We start from the raw sequence: 16,600 nt of genomic DNA on the forward strand, positions 1-16,600 counted from the left end.
CCGGCCTGGCTCAGTGGGTTTAAAGGACCCAGCGATGCTGCAGCTGTGGTGTAGGTCACAGCTGTGGCTCAGATTCAATCTCTTCCCTGGGAATTTCCATGTGCCGTGGGTGCGGCCTTTAAAAAAAAAAAGGTTCCACTGCTGCTGTTTTAAATTAATTGAAATATACTAATTTAGAAGGAAGGCTGTATAGTGCCTGACTCTACCAGTTTTTTTCCCTATAAAATGGAAATACAACCTGTCCTATTGGTACCAGCTTCTCCAAGAGGTTATTTCGAGGCTGAGAATTACCTCAAAGTATTTAGCACATCGTAAGGGCTTGAGAACCTTAGATTTTTCCCAACTCATAACAAAAACTGAATGATAAGATCAATAAGCAAGCTAGGTAAAAGCAACTATGTATTACTCCATGAACATATTAGTATATTATTCTTTTCATAATTCAAAACATTTTTTTCTTACAAATATCTAAATGTAAAATTCATTTTGAGAGCCACTGAAAATGCAAGATGTATGCGCAAATCTGAGTCAAAACTAAGTATCTAGAAGTTCAACAACTGTTTATTGAATAATATTTAATGATCAGTCTCATCTTAGGCATTTGGATATGAATCTAAAGTCCTAAAATTATCAATTATGTGTAGATGTAAATTTGTTCCCTGAGTTACAGAAATTTTTTGAATGCAAAGTCAAATACAAGAATTGCTAAGTACTATTAGAAGTAATTGTTCACTATCTGGGAGTTCCCGTCATGGCGCAGCGGTTAACGAATCTGACTAGGAACCATGAGGTTGTGGGTTCGATCCCTGGCCTTGCTCAGTGGGTTAAAGATCCGGCGTTTCATGGGCTGTGGTGTTAGGTTGCAGACGCGGCTCGGATCCCACGTTGCTGTGGCTCTGGCGTAGGCCAGCAGCTACATCTCCGATTCAACCCCTAGCCTGGGAACCTCTGTATGCCTCGGGAATGGCTCAAGAAAACACAAAAAGACAAAAAAAAAAGACAAAAAAAAAAGGAATTATTCGCTATCATCAATTGCTTACCAAAAGTGGAATAAGATTAAAAATGGATTGTTAGCATAAAACTGGTAGATATTTTATCAGTGATACTTTAAAAGGCATTTACCAAAAATTTTCTGAATTATGTTTGTGTAAGCCAACATTAAGTTTTATTCTATTTGTATAATTTGTTCAGTTCCCCAAGTCACTTTGAAATTTTATTGTTTCCTGCCCCAGCGCTACAGATGCCTGTACCTTGTCATCTATTTGATATTCAGTGTATAATTTATTGTTTTCCCATCTGACAATGGTATTGATATTATTGCTCTTCTGATCCCAACATATGGTTTCCAGAGTTACCACTCACACTTAGGCAGGTGCATCTGTGTGTTCCCCCTTTGATGGGAAACAGCCCTGAGGAGAGCATCCCCCAGCTCAGTGTGAGTTTGGTCCCTCTTCTATGTTGTGTGTCCGGAATGCAACATAGAACAGGGACCAAACTGCCCCAGAGCAGTTATCTGTGCTCCAATCCGATCACAGGAGCTCTATTTATTCTGGGCTTGCAGACAATTGGCAGCACTTTATACAGAGGTACATTTATCTGATCTCACAACAACCCAGCCCAGCAACCATCATGCTCCTATCTTACAGGGAAAGGAGCTGAGGCTGGGAGACACGAGGAAACTGTATGAGGCTATAAGCAGCTACAGAAGAGCCAGGACTGGAGAATCAGAAGTGGACTCCAGAGTCATATGCGTAACCTGTAGGACATGACCCACATCCTAAGTCCAAGCCACACCCCTGAAATGCTGTCTTATATTTTATCCAAGCAGGTACAAAAACAGTGACACTGGGGTTCCTATCATGGCTCAGCAGTAATGAACTGAACTAGTATCCATGTGGACGAGGGTTTGATTCCCCAGCCTTGCTCAGTGGGTTAGGGATTTGGCACTGCCATGAGCTGGGGTGTAGGCTGAAGACAGGCTCAGAGCTGACATTACTGTGGCCATGGTGTAGGCTGGCAACTGCAGTTCTGATTTGACCCCTAACCTGGGAACTTCCATATGCCACTGGAGCGGTACCCACGCCCCCCCCACCAAACAAAAAACAGTGATGCCCATCCCCCAACCATCCCATGAGGCTGCTTCCAAGTGTCCTTTCGGCCACTCTGTGTAACATCTCCTAACTTTGGATGTTATTGGAAGGTGGCATTTTAAACACATTAATATTACCAGAGAAAGCACCAGAAACACCCCTTCTGCTGACTCACATTTTTAAAAGTGCGTCCTGATCCATCAAAATGAAATATGTGTGATCTTATTTGATCCAAGTCCATGAATGATGATCAAAGTTCTTGTTCGGTACTTCGGGAGTGAATTCTTACTCAGATATTCCCTTTAGAATTCCTACTTCTGGAGTTCCCGTCGTGGCGCAGTGGTTAACGAATCCGACTAGGAACCATGAGGTTGCGGGTTCGGTCCCTGCCCTGCCCTTGCTCAGTGGGTTAACGATCCGGCGTTGCCATGAGCTGTGGTGTAGGTTGCAGACTCGGCTCGGATCCCGCGTTGCTGTGGCTCTGGCGTAGGCCGGTGGCTACATCTCCGATTGGACCCCTACCTGGGAACCTCCATATGCCGAGGGAGCGGCCCAAGAAATAGCAACAACAACAACAAAAAGACAAAAAAAAAAAAAAAAAAAAAAAAGAATTCCTACTTCTTTACCTTTTAAATACATTATTTGGTATTGGTACCAAATACAGAGATTGGTAGCAAAATACGTACTCAGTTTAAACTGTAAATGTCTTCCTTCCCTTGGTTCTCCTTGAGGGAAAATGAGGATGCTTAGAAGAGACCCCACTGTCTTACCTGCAAGGGGGGATCCGCTGGCTTGTGATCTCATCACACTTTGGTACCAAGATGGTACAGGCAAAGAACATGAGGTATTTGTAACAGTTGGTTTGAACAAGTGCAGGGAAGAGAGAGGATTCCCAGCTGATGGATGCTTCCTTTTGAGTCCTATGGCCAAGGTAATTTGGATAATTTGTATAGTTGTAGGGCAAATTCATGCAGAGTTCCAATGTAATTGGCTCACATTGACCTAACAAGAAAAGAAAAAAATCACGCACAGATACCTATTATTTATTTTTCAATTTCACATGTAAAATAATTTCTTAAAAACTTAAAAAATTAGGAGTTCCCATTGTGGCTTAGTGGTTAACAAATCCAACTAGGAACCACGAGGTTGCGGGTTCGATCCCTGGCCTCGCTCAGTGGGTTAAGGCTCTGGCACTGCCGTGAGCTGTGGTGTAGGTCGCAGACATGGCTCGGATCCCACGTTGCTGTGGCTGTGGTGTAGGCCAGTGGCTACAGCTCCGATTAGACCCCTAGCCTGGGAACCTCCGTATGCTGCAGGAGCAGACCTAGAAAAGGCAAAAAGAGAAAACAAACAAACAAACAAAAACTTACAAAATTAAAATCAATCTTACCCTCTTTCTTTAATGTAGCTAGGACTAAAACATAAGTAGTATATAAGCTTGCCATCAGGGAGTTCCCGTTGTAGGACAGTGGTAGTGAAGCCAACTGGTATCCATGAGGATGCGGGTTGGATCCCTGGGCTTGTTCTTTGGGTTAAGGATCCAGAGTTGCTGTGGCTGTTGTGTAAGCTGGCAGTTGCAGCTCCGATTCGACCCCTAGCCTGGGAGCTTCTATATGCCACAGGTGTGGCCCTAAAAAGCAGGAAAAAAAAAAAAGATTGCCATCAAAAGAGAGACAGTGTGGCTAGTGAAGTTTCTTGAAAAGCCAAGATTCATTTCTGCACATGTAGTTGCTAGCACTGTGCACAGCATACATGTTTTAGAGTACCTCTCATTTTTCCCCTTGGTTCTTCTCATCTGAAAGCAACTCCCTTTCCTGATTCCTTTTATTCACTTTAATTTGTCTTCTATTTCTGATTTATCTTTACTTTTTTTTTTTTTTGGTGGCCACCAAGGCAGCATATGGAGTTCCCAGGCCAGCCACAGTTATGACCCAAGCCTCAGATTCGGCAATGCCAGATCCCCAACCCACTGTGCTGGGCAGGGGATCAAACCTGAATCCCAGTGCAGAATGCTACCAAACCCATTGTGCCACAGTGGGAACTCCTTTTTTTTTTTTTTTTTTTTTTTTGTCTTTTGTCTTTTTGTCTGTTGTTGTTGTTGTTGCTGTTGTTGCTATTTCTTGGGCCGCTCCCGCGGCATATGGAGGTTCCCAGGCTAGGGGTCTAATCGGAGCTGTAGCCACCAGCCTACGCCAGAGCCACAGCAACGCGGGATCCGAGCCGCGTCTGCGACCTACACCACAGCTCACGGCAACGCCGGATCCTTAACCCACTGAGCAAGGGCAGGGACCGAACCCGCAACCTCATGGTTCCTAGTCGGATTCGTTAACCACTGCGCCACGACGGGAACTCCAAGAACTCCTTTTTTTTAATATCTTAAAAAAAATTTTTTTTAGGGCCTCATCTGTGGCATATGGAAGTTCCCGGGATAGGGATTGAATTGGAGCTGCAGCTGCCGGCCTATGCCACAGCCACACCAACGATGGATCCTTAACTCCACTGAGTGAGGCGAGGGAACAAACTCACATCCTCATGATCACTAGCCAGGGTCTTAACCTGTTGAGCCATGATGGGAACTTCCTATCCTTTACTGCCAAACTAGTATATCCTCCAACATCTTCACAGCCATTGAAAGAGAATCAATGAATTTGGCTATATTGGCAATTAGATGACTTTTTCTATTGTGTTATTATTGATCAATGTATGAGGCTACATCTTTCAGGGCAAGGGTAGGCTGAGGTCTGTTAGATAGCCATTAGATATCCATTGACAGTGAAATGATTCCTAACCCTTTAGGTTGGCATCCAAGGCTATTTCACAGTCCAGATCACAGCTAACTTTCCAGCCTCATCACCTATGACTATCTCATCAGCAGTAGTTCCTTGGCAACATGAGACATTTGAAGGACCACGTGCCTTTGTGCGTCTTGTTAGCTTTTCTCTCCTTCCTTCTTCCACACACTTGTCATCACCCCTCAAATGCAATCATGGTTCTAGCTGCCGGGTACGTAGTGCACCTGCTGCCTGGAATAATCCTTTCCCATCTTCCCCACCAAGCTAACTTCTCCTTGGTCTGCAGCACTCAGCACAAACACCCCTCCCAGGAAGCCTTCCGTGTATATTTATATGTATATATATACATATACACACATACACATATTATATAATATATAATAAATATATAATGTTATTTATTTGTATGTTAATATACACACACATTGTATATAATTAATTCTTTTTCAGATTCTTTTCCATTATAGTTTATTATAAGATATTTTATAGTTCCCTGGAAACCTTATTTCTTGATCTCAAAGCCTGCGCCAAGCATTTCTCGAGAATTAGGAAGGAGAGGAGGGAAGAAAACATCAGAAACTATCCTGGGTCCTTTAAAATATAACGAAAGTCCCTGTCCTTGAGGCCAAGTCTCCAGAGGAAGAAAGACACACGTGCAGGTAGCTGTGGTATTAACAGGCTAGGAGGACAGTGCTGAACAAAAAGCTAGAGGAGTTCCCGTCGTGGCGCAGTGGTTAACGAATCCGACTAGGAACCATGAAGTTGCGGTTCGGTCCCTGCCCTTGCTCAGTGGGTTAGTGGTCCGGCGTTGCCGTGAGCTGTGGTGTAGGTCGCAGACGCGGCTCGGATCCTGCGTTGCTGTGGCTCTGGCATAGGCCGGTGGCTACAGCTCTGATTCAACCCCTAGCCTGGGAACCTCCATATGCCGCGGGAGCGGCCCAAGAAATAGCAACAACAACAACAACAAAGACAAAAGACAAAAAAAAAAAAAAAAAAAAGCTAGAGCCCCCAGGGGAGGGAGGGACAAGGTGGACACAGCAGCTCCAAAGCCTTCCCAGGATGAGTGAGATTTGCAGGAATGTGGTAGAACAGTTTGCTGTTCCCTGTATTCGTAGACGTACCACATTCCCAGGAGAAAGGTAATCAAGGGAGTGTCTTGCTAAAAAACAGACCAGGCCCACCAAAGACTCCAGGGCTTATTAAGAGTAATTACTTAGGAGTTCCCTGGTGGCTCATCAGGTTAAGGCTCTGCTGTTGTCACTGTGGCTCAGATCGCTGGTGTGGCACAGGTTTGATTCCTGGTCTGGGAACTTCTATGTGCCAACAGGTGAGGACCAATAAAATAAATCAATAATTCAAGTTAAATTGAGTTATTTGACTAAGAAGTGGCATGCAGGCAACTAGATTAGCAGTAAGGACTGCAGTGAAATATTGAAACAGCCCTGGGACTATTTCTCGTCTAAAGGATCTGAGGGCTTCACAGAGATTATGCTGATAAGGGGCCTGACATTGGCCAGATTAAAAAATCTCCTGGACCAGGTATATAAGACTCTCAGTTTACTGGGGAAGAAGTAACAGTGTAAAGCCAGCATAATCCTGAGGATTTCTAGAGGTTGAACCAAAGGAAAGAGATGGAGCATGTATGGGGTTGATTCAGCTTATCCCTTCTTTGATTTGTGAAAGAGGAGCAATATTGAAATGTTTTGATTTCCAATTACACCAAAAAAAAAAAAAAAAGAAATGCATCTTTCTTATAATAATAAAAACAATACAAAGGTGCATTTAGGAAAAGTTCTTCATCTCCCTACCTCCCTTTCTCTTACCTTCCTTCAGAGCAAACAGATGGGTTTAATCTTTCCAGGCCTTTCACTTGCTCATATTTACACACAAGCATTTACACACACAGGCAGAGATTTGTCTTCATTTGCTTTTGCCAAAGCAGAGCCATCCTATTCTCATTACAATGCAACTCTCTTTGTCGCTTGATTACCTTGCAAATCAATCCAGCTCAAACCCTACATTTTTCCTAATTTAATATACTTATAATTTATAAAAATGGGATGATTCACATGTATTTTGATGCAGTCTTTTTTTCCCTGTAGATTTTTTTCTCTTTCTTCCACAACCACCTATCAAGTTTTAACTTTTTATCAGTTTATTTCATTGAGATGACTAATAGACATTTCATATGGATAACTTTTCTCTCTTTTGATATGCAGGGACTGTATCACTTTTAATCTGAGATAAGATATAGCCTTTAAGTGTTTCAGAGCTAAGGGAAATGAAAGGATTAAGTTATGATCATATATTATTCTGAGACCTTTATCGAATGTGATAAAGTTGGTTGAATCTTGTGTTTTGTTGCTTCATAAAGGCATTCTTCACAGAGTGCTAAGCAAGATAAACTCTCAAGATATCTGGTAACCTCAAATTCTATGATTTATGATATCAATAAACTTTCATCTTAAGCAGGAAAACGCACTCACGAGCCTGACTTACAACAGCCACTAGAGGGTGATCGCGTCACAAACATGTGAGGATGTTGCGCTGCCTCGCGGCTGTTTTCAATGAGCTTTTGAGGCAGTGCCTGGCAGGGCAAGCTCAACATAGATGAGGTGTAATAAATATCTATGGAAAAAATAATCAAAATAATCATGATTGAGTCTCAACTGTAGCCCACCTTTCGAAGTCTGAAATAAGATTTGTTAATAAATACAACCTAAAGACAGGATTGTTGAGACCATGTTACATCTCTGCCCCAGAGCCTTTGGAAATCATGCAACGGATGATAGTCACCAACATGAGAAAATGTCACTTCCATCATCCACTGGCATATATACAATTCCAAGATTCAGCTTTGTCTCAAACTTTAAATCTCTATCATTATTATTTTTAATAATCTGAAGAGCTATTGTTATAAGGTAAACAGGCTTGTAAACACCACCCAGGTCAAGAAATTGAACTTGGATTTTTTTTTTTTTCTTTGTTGGGCACCCCACCACATGTGGAGTTCCCAGGCCAGGGATCCAATCTGAGACACAGTGGCGAATTACCCCGCAGCTGGATCCTTTAACCCACTACGCCGGGCTAGAGATCGAACTTACATCCTGAAGATGCAGAGACACCATGGATCCTGTTCCTCCACAGAGGGAACTCCGAGAAAAGGAACTTTGCCAGCCATCCCAGGTGGCCTTCCATATACCCTGTCTGATGCCAGCCTTCTCCTTCCCCCAGAGGAACTACTGAGCTTCAGAGCCATCACTTCCTTGTTCTTCTTCACGGTTTTATTACCTAAGTGTGTGCCACACACCACATACTATGCTTTAAGCTTACCCACTTTTGGAAACCTATCTTAAGTGTCTTATAATATCTGTATCCCCCCTCCCACCTTTTTATGTTTCCTTTATGTTTGACTAGGGAAGAATCCGGGGACTTGACCTGCCAAGTGTGCCAGGGCGTGGATTTTGCTGACTATACACGCCTGGTGAGGTTGAACATGCTCCCCTGGGTTTCTTGTATCCTCAACACTGGCAGCTGAAGCTGGGGGATGATTAGGTTTCATCTCTTTGGCAAGACTCTGCAGTGCTCTTTCATCAGAAGACACGTCTGGAGTTCCCACTGTGGCTCAGTGGTTAATGACTCCGACTAGGAACCATGAGGTTGCGGGTTCGATCCCTGGTCTTGCTCAGTGGGTTAAGGATCCGGTGTTGCTGTGAGCTGTGGTGTAGGTCACAGATGCGGTTCAGATCTGGCATTGCTGTGGCTCTGGTGTAGGCCAGCGACTACAGCTCCGATTCAACCCCTAGCCTGGGAACCTCCATATGCCGTGGGTGTGGCCCTAAAAAGACAAAAGACAAAAAAAAAAAAAAAAACCACGTCTGCCTCTTGACCTCTCATAACGTCCTCAGCTGTACAGCCACACTCCATGCCTTGGCCCATTTATTCTCTTGGTTACCAAATGGTAACACTGCAACTCAGTCATTTATTTTTCACTTACTAGTTGGGCAGACTTTTAGAAAAAGATCATTCCTCTCATCTATCACTTGCTCCCAAGAACTAAAGTCCTTAACCATTACGGTGTTTGGCTTTTTCACCATACCCCTATACTTAGAAATTGCAAAGAGAAGGTGAGAAATGGACAGACCACTGAGAAATTATTCGAAGACCAAAGCTGTTCATTTTTTCCTGGAGGTAACTTTTCAACACAAGGAACACAGTGCTATCTTCCCACTCATGTATACAACTTTGGTTTTCTTTCTAGGTTCTTCAAATATACTCAGTTTCCCTAGTATTTCACAGTCTCATCAGCTTCCTCATTCACCACAGATGTTCTTACCAGCCTCTCTTCATATATACTTAGCAAATATTCAAATACCCTCTTTTCTGAGTGCGGCACTGGACTAGTCCCTGATCCTCATTCCTTCTGGGCTATTAAAAATAAGGGTTGCAGAGTTTCTGTGGTGGCTCGGGGGTAACAAATCCGACTGGTATCCAAAAGGATGAGGGTTCCATCCCTGGCCTCGCTCAGTGGTTTAAGGATCCAGCTTGGGCGTGAGCTGTGGTGTAGGTCTCAGATATGGCTTGGATCTGGCACTGCTGTGGCTGTGGCCTAGGCCAGGCAGCTGCAGCTCCAATTGGACCCCTCACCTGGGAACCTCCAGATGCTGCACGTGTGGCCCTAACCAACCAACCAACCAACCAAGTGTTGGAGGAAAAAAATGCATACGTGCACATGAACAATTAAAGAATGATGGAACCCTATGGGAAACTTGGGAGGGTCCCTGGGGCATGGCAGTCACACCCGGCTTGCTGTGTAGTGATCACGAGCACAAAGAGGTGGGACAACAAGCCCGGGGGTGGCTTGTTCTGCCAGGTTCCCCGAGCTGTCCAGATTGCACAGGACAAGGTGGAAGTGATGGATCAGTCCATCCACAACAGTCCAAGCTGAGAGGACATAAGATTCCTGCTCCTACCCCCAAGGCAAGGAGATGGCTGCACTTTGCCTCCCAGCAGGGTGCAAATGTGTTAAAGATTCTGGGCTTGAGTGAATGTGGTGATACCAAGATACTTCAAGCCTATCAGTACACAATGTCATCTGTTCTTCAGGCTTTTTTTTAAGTATAGGCATTTCTGGGAATCTGAGATAAACATGTCCCTTCTTCATTGAAAAGTACGAAAACCATGAAGATTTTTTTCTCATCCAGTTTCAGGAATGTCATTGACCCCAGCAGCCTGGTCAGGCCACTAAAGCCATCATTCTCCATCTTGGCTGCACATGGGGTCACCTGGGGAGCTGTAAAAATACTGAGGCCTGGGTCCCTTCCAGTATGTCTTCAGGGACCATGAAAAAGTCATATAGGAGTTCCCTTTGTGGCTCAGAAGTTAATGAACTTGACTGGGATCCATGAGGATGCGGGTTCAATCCCTGAGCTGGCTCAGTGGGTTAAGGATCTAGCATTGCCATGAGCTGTGGTATAGCTCGAAGATGCAGCTCGGATCTGGCATTGCTGTGGCTGTGGTGTAGGCTGGCAGCTGTAGGTCCGATTTGACCCCTAGCCTGGGAACTTCCATATGCCACAGGTGTGGCCCTAAAAAGCAGAAGGAAGGAAGGAAGGGGAAGGGAAGGGAAGGGAGGAAAGAAGGAAGGAAGGAAGAAAGAGTTGTGTTATATAATATTTTATGGGATGGCAAGAACCATTGTCTTTAAGGCTAGCCTCCCAGCCACTCCAGTGAGAGGCTGACCCTACCAGGCAGAATACCCACATCCTCTAAACTAATTTTCCCATTGGCAGGGAGCCAGAGAAAGACAGTGCTCTTTGGTTGTCCCTAAGCATCTATATAACAATAGTCTGTGACAGTGGCAAAGACCTTTAAACAATTAATGACATTTTCAAGTGCATGAAGAGTTTTCTGAGAGGAGATGCCACTTGCCCATATTTACAGAGAACCAAGTTCACACCTACCATCCTGAAAAATAAGGAACAACATCTCTATACTCAAGGAGAAGGTAGGCACATATGCTGCTTTTATTTTTTTATTGGCTTTTTGTCTTTTTAGGGCTGCACCTGCAGCATATGGAGGTTCTCAGGCTAGGGGTTGAATCGGAGCTGCAGCTGCCAGCCTATGCCACAGCCACAGCCACACCAGATCTAAGCTGAGTCTGCCACCTACATCCACCACAGCTCATGGCAACGCTGGATCCTGAACCCACTGAGTGAGACCAGGGATCAAACCCACGTCCTCATGGATACTAGTCGGGTTTTTAACCTGCTGAGCCACAACAGGAACTCCCATTTACACTGCTTTTAATAACACAGAAGGAAGGGGGACCAGTGACTGGCATAGTGCCTGGAATTCAGAAGGGGTGAGGTGTTCAAATGTTTGTGGAATGTATACGCAGAGAACCTGGCAAGATCATCTGTGAAGAAAGAGGAAGCTGGTGAGACAGTGAGATGCTAGGGAAACTCTGAGTGTATTTGAAGAACCTAGAAAGAAAACCCACGTCATATACCTGAGTATTTGGCAGATGATCCCCCTGCTGAAAAGTTATTAACAGAGAGGCTGGAATCATATCTCCTTTCTTTGCCATTAAAGTGCCCTGTGCCCATTGCCTGCCTGGGTCATCACAGGTACACTATCAATACTGGGTGGATATACATATGGGCTGAGTTATCTATTGCCCTCCTTACAAGCTCTTTCTTTGACAGGTGATATTTATTTTTTTTAATCTTGAAATATTGAAGGGTAGAAGAGACAGAGCAACATAAACCCTGTTACTTCCCGCCTAAATGTGACATGGGCAAACATGGCTCTTTTAATTTTTTTTTAAATTTCACAGTAAGTGCCATTCCATGTCAGACAAAACTGTAATAAGATACACATGTCTGAGACAGCATTGTCACTGTTCCCAATTCTGCAGCCCAAGTTCAAGGTGAAGTAAAAAAAAAATGATTCTGGGAGGTCCTCTTGTGAATGAGTGGGTTGAGAACCCAACTAGTATCCATGAGGATGCAGATTCAATCCCTGGCCTCGCTCAGTGGGTTAAGGATCTGGTGGTGCCACAAGCTGCAGTGTAGGTCACAGATGCAGTTTGGATCTGGCGCTGCTGTGGGTGTGGTGTAGGCTGGCAGCTGCAGCGCTGATTCAACCCCTAGCCTGGGAACTTCCATATGCCACAGGTGCAGCCCTAAAAGGTAAAAAAAAAAACCCAAAACAAACAAACAAACAAAAAGATTCTGAAAGAGTTCCAGCGAGGATGGGAAGATGAGCAAAGTCGAACCATATCCACATATATATATATATATATATAACCATATACACATTCATACATACATACATACACACACACACATCTATACATATACGCATCTATGTAATCAGCTTAGAATAAAATCATAGTGCATCTTAGTGATCAGATTGATAACTACCTGCACTGGTCTCTCCTATAGGAAATGGAGGAGGGTTGGATATGGTGCTTTCAGCCAGTTACTCAGTGCTCATGAAAACAAACAAAAAAACTCATCAATCCAGGTTTTCCATGGGCTTTCTCCCTGAGACACCTCACCAGCCCACTGTTTTCACCTCTTGAGGTCCCCTAATGGGTATGGGGCCCCCCATAAGCTCTGCATTGACCCAGAAAGGTCACAGAGGAGAACCACAATCCAAAAACTTCAGCAAATGCAGGGACCCTTTAGCCTTTCAACTTCCCAGCTTCCAGGGACTTTCTTGCCCATGGAAAGCTGATAGACCTGTTTCTCAGTTTCAAGCCCATGCTGATAGGGAAGCCAAAAATTAATTCTAAAACATGAAAGAAAGGTGTAGAATATGAAAGCAAAGCTCAGAAGTTAAGACACCATTGCTGGAAATTTGAGTCTTTGGGGCTTTCTGATTCCTTTTACATTTCCCGTGAGAGTCTGTCTGCTACTCCTGCCTATTCCATCTTCCCCTAATATTCCTCCTCCTGAAGCAGCTTGGAGAAAGCCACCTATCTACAGCATTTGGAGTGGTCCCATTGTCACCGACACCAATGAACATAACGGCAGCAGGATCGTTAGAGGTCAGCAAAGTTACTGGAAGGGCGAGAACAAATTTTACTGCAAGAGCAAACCACTGAAGTTTCATGCAGCCATTTAGGGGAACTTCCGATTTGCTTCTGGGATACAGTTTCCAGTTTTGAAGCTGGGCTTTAAAAAGGAAGAAAGATAGCATCTGCCAGCAGCCGAAGCCAAGACAAGAATATAAAGGAGCTGATGCTGAGTAGAAAGTCATGGTAATGACATTAAGTAATATGGATTTATAGCCCTTGCATGATGACACAATTGTTTATGATTTAAGTTAATTAAGACCATTTTGCTTCTTTTCTGCTACTACAGGCAAGCTTTCAGAAGGGGGGGAGGGGAGGTACGTATATACATATTTTGGAGGCATTCCAGACTCCAGCAGTTTAATGTCAATGCAAAAGGGAAAAGCCGAGTGCATATCCTGACACGTGGTTGTGTTTGCCAGCGGCTGTACTTACTACAGTTATTCGGACTGTTGCCTGGGTCACAAAGAGAGCCACCAGCACATGAATCAAGGCAGGAACTGTAGAGGCATCGTTGGTCTCCTTCTTGACATGGAGTCTGACCTACAGAGGTGGGGAAAGGCACATTCACATTCATCAACATCTGTAAATTCTTTATATGAGGATCTAAAGGATCAAGAATGTCTGGTGGAGCCGGGAGATGAAACAGCTTTCATTTCTTTCCAAGTTCTCCAAAAATATTAAACACACGTTGAGTTGGTGCTTTCTGGATTAATTTTCCCGGCAACTAAATACAACATCGTTATTCCAGAAGGATTCTGTTGGAATGAAGAAACTGAGAGGCACCCCGTCCTTTAAAAACAGGTCGTGGTTGCTTTTCATGCAAAAGGTAGCATTTTCTATTTACATAGGTGCATGCAGGTGACACAAGAAAATTCAAGTGATGGGAGGGCAAGGCCAATATTTTTAAGACTCAGTTGATCCCAACTCTAGTCTTCTAAGGAAGATGCTTTCCTTACTAGTAAATAGGGCATCAACATCAACACGATAAAGATACTTTATCATAGTCTTATGCAGCTGTTATCCTTATTTTCTGTGTATCCTTGGAAAGTATCAGTGACCTAGCTGCAACGTCCTGAGAATTGGGTTTCTAGTTTCCAAGTGAATGACAACAGTAACGTCAGCCTAATGGCTTTTCCTTAAGGTATTTAGAGAGGAAACTGCTTTTCCCATTGATTTCCTGGTCATCTGAAGATTAAATGGATAAGGTAATAAATTACTGCCCATTCCCTAACTCTCCCCTATTGTAAACAATAACTTTGAGACACGTCATCTAGAGTCTAGCACATCTTGCAAGGCATTTTAAAATATAAATAACAAGATGGGTATATATACAATCATTCTATCTATAATTCTAAAACAATATGCATTATACCGGATTCTTTCTTCCTCCTGGTACCATTCATTACAACACTATATATCATGGCCTCGCAGAAAAGAGATATTACCTCCCCCCTTTTTGGTCTTTTTAGGCCTGCACCCATGGCATATGGAGATTCCCAGGCTAGGGGTTGAATTGGAGCTGTACACTCTGGCCTATGCCACAGCCACAACAACGCCAGATCCCAGCTGTGTCTGGGATCTACACCACAGCTCATAGCAACGCCGGATCATTAAGCCACTGAGCAAGGCCAGGGATCGAACCTGAGTCCTCATGGATGCTAGTCAGATTCCTTTCCGCTGAGCCACAACGGGAACTCCCACTCCCTTTTTTTTAATATTAGCAGGTCAAACTTTTTGCTAAGTAAACCAGACTAAGTTCCATGAATTTAGTCTCTTAAAAAAGTTTTTTTGGAGTTCCCTGGTGTCTCTGTGGGTTAAGGATCCGCCATCACAGTAGCTCGAGTTGCTGCTGTGATGCAGGTTTGATACCTGGCCCGGAACTTTTACATGCCATGGATGCAATAAAAAAAAAAATTAAGACAGCATGCGGAGTTCCCATCGTGGTTAATGAAGCTGACTAGGAACCATAAGGTGGCGGGTTCAATCCCTGGCCTCGCTCAGTGGATTAAGGATCCAGCGTTGCCATGAGCTGTGGTGTAGGTCACAGACATGGCTCGGATCCCTGTTGCTGTGGCTCTGGCGAAGGCTGGTAGCTATGGCTCCAATTAGACCCCTAGCCTGGGAACCTCCATATGCCGCAGGTGTGGCCATAAAAAGACCAAAAAAAAAAAAAAAAAAAAAAAGAAAGAAAGAAAGAAAAAAGACAGCATGCATTCATTATTTCAGGCAATATTAAGTGCCTACTATGTGACAACTTATGTGACAAGCTAGGCACTGAGCATTAAAAGATTTTAAAAAGCAGAGTTTCTACTCTAATTAGGGAATCATCATGAACAGAACGTTGCAATGCCATGTGATCACTGCTCCACTGAAGGTACACATAAAAAGCAATAAAAACCAACTAGGGCAGCAAGAGTAAAGCTTCTCAAAGGAGTTTTTCAGGCAGATCCAGTAAGCTGGGATAAGAGGAGGGGTGGGTTTCCCAAGCAGATAGCAGGATATGCAACACCCTGGAGTTTAAAATATACAGGCTGGAGTTCCTGTGGTGGCACAATGGGGATTGGCAGCACCTCTGCAGCATCAGGATACAGGCTCAATCCCCAGCCTGGCACCATGGGTCAAGGATCTGGCATGGCCACGGCTGTGGCGTAGGCTACAACTTCAGGTCAGAGCTGATCCCTGGCCCTGCCACTCCATTCACCAGGGGGGGCAGCCAAAAAAGAAAAGAAAAGGGAAAAAAAAAAAAAGTACACAGACTGGAGTCACGGGAGGTTAAGGGAGACGAAAGAGGGAGACTGAGAGCAAGACTGAGGATCATAAAGGCCTAAATCTTGAATAGGCCCCAGGTCCTGGGAGAAGTGGTCCCTGCCCCCTCCCACCCTGGGAGAGCAGAACCAGCCTGCCCCCACTGCTGACTGTCACCCTGCTGTCACTCGCTCCCCTTCCCTCTCAGCTCTCTGATCGCAGTGCTTTCCTCCCACGACCCCGAGCTACCTCGCTCCTTCCCACCTCAGGGTCTTTAGCCAGGGGGTTCCCTGTGTCTGAAATGCTTTCTCCATTCCACCCTCCTTTGCTAACTGCACGCAGTCTCCAGGTCTTAGCTTCCCAGAGGCCCTTGCCCAGGACAGGCATCACATGTGGTGACATTTCCCTCCTGGCCGCACAGGTAGACACAGACTAGCACAATTATTTATACCGCGTCTCCCCCTCCAGGAGCCTGACAGCCCCATAAGCTATTCTGCTTGCCACGAAATTCCCAGTACCACCATAAGCTTTTATGAAGCTGAATTCATTGGCATGAATAATATAAAGGTGCTCTAATTTTACTTTTCAATCCATTTTATCATGTGACTTCCTTACATCTCACACGTGTAAGGAAATATTTACAAATCCAGCCTCTGCCTAGTAAAGGATCCCAAAGTATTTCAAACAGGACTGAATTAAGTGGGAAGAAAGAACTCCTTGGTGAAAAGGGAGGTGACTGGCTGATAAACACTCCATAACTCATGGCTAGAAAAGGAGTTCCTTCTGAATTTTAAAATTGGTAAAACGAACTCCTCCTTGTCCAGTTCTTAATGGAATCATGGAGTTCTCATTGTGGCTCAGTGGTTAACGAATCCGACTAGGAAACA

At 44.2% G+C, this 16,600-nt stretch overlaps 1 protein-coding gene across 18 annotated transcripts in view; it reads right to left on the minus strand.

Annotated features, from left to right (window-relative positions):
- The window catches only part of CORIN (corin, serine peptidase), a 297,345-nt gene that overhangs the window by 89,942 nt on the left and 190,803 nt on the right, over positions 1-16,600 (minus strand). For all 18 annotated transcript variants that reach the window (XR_014812391.1, XR_014812392.1, XR_014812389.1 and 15 more), the window contains 2 exons: positions 13,401-13,508; positions 2,861-3,092 (listed from right to left, as the gene is read on the minus strand). Coding sequence is in view for 13 of the 18 variants with exons in the window: in XM_084971974.1 (XP_084828100.1) it covers positions 2,861-3,092; positions 13,401-13,508 (340 nt within the window). In the remaining 5 variants the exon portion in view is untranslated. The remainder of the gene's footprint in view (positions 1-2,860; positions 3,093-13,400; positions 13,509-16,600) is intronic.

The sequence above is a fragment of the Sus scrofa genome, chromosome 8 (assembly GCF_054392235.1).
Source record: "Sus scrofa isolate SSC_HxYL_T2T_F1_AM1 chromosome 8, Sscrofa_HxYL_maternal_Yorkshire_Landrace_v2.0, whole genome shotgun sequence".
Lineage (NCBI taxonomy): Eukaryota > Metazoa > Chordata > Mammalia > Artiodactyla > Suidae > Sus > Sus scrofa.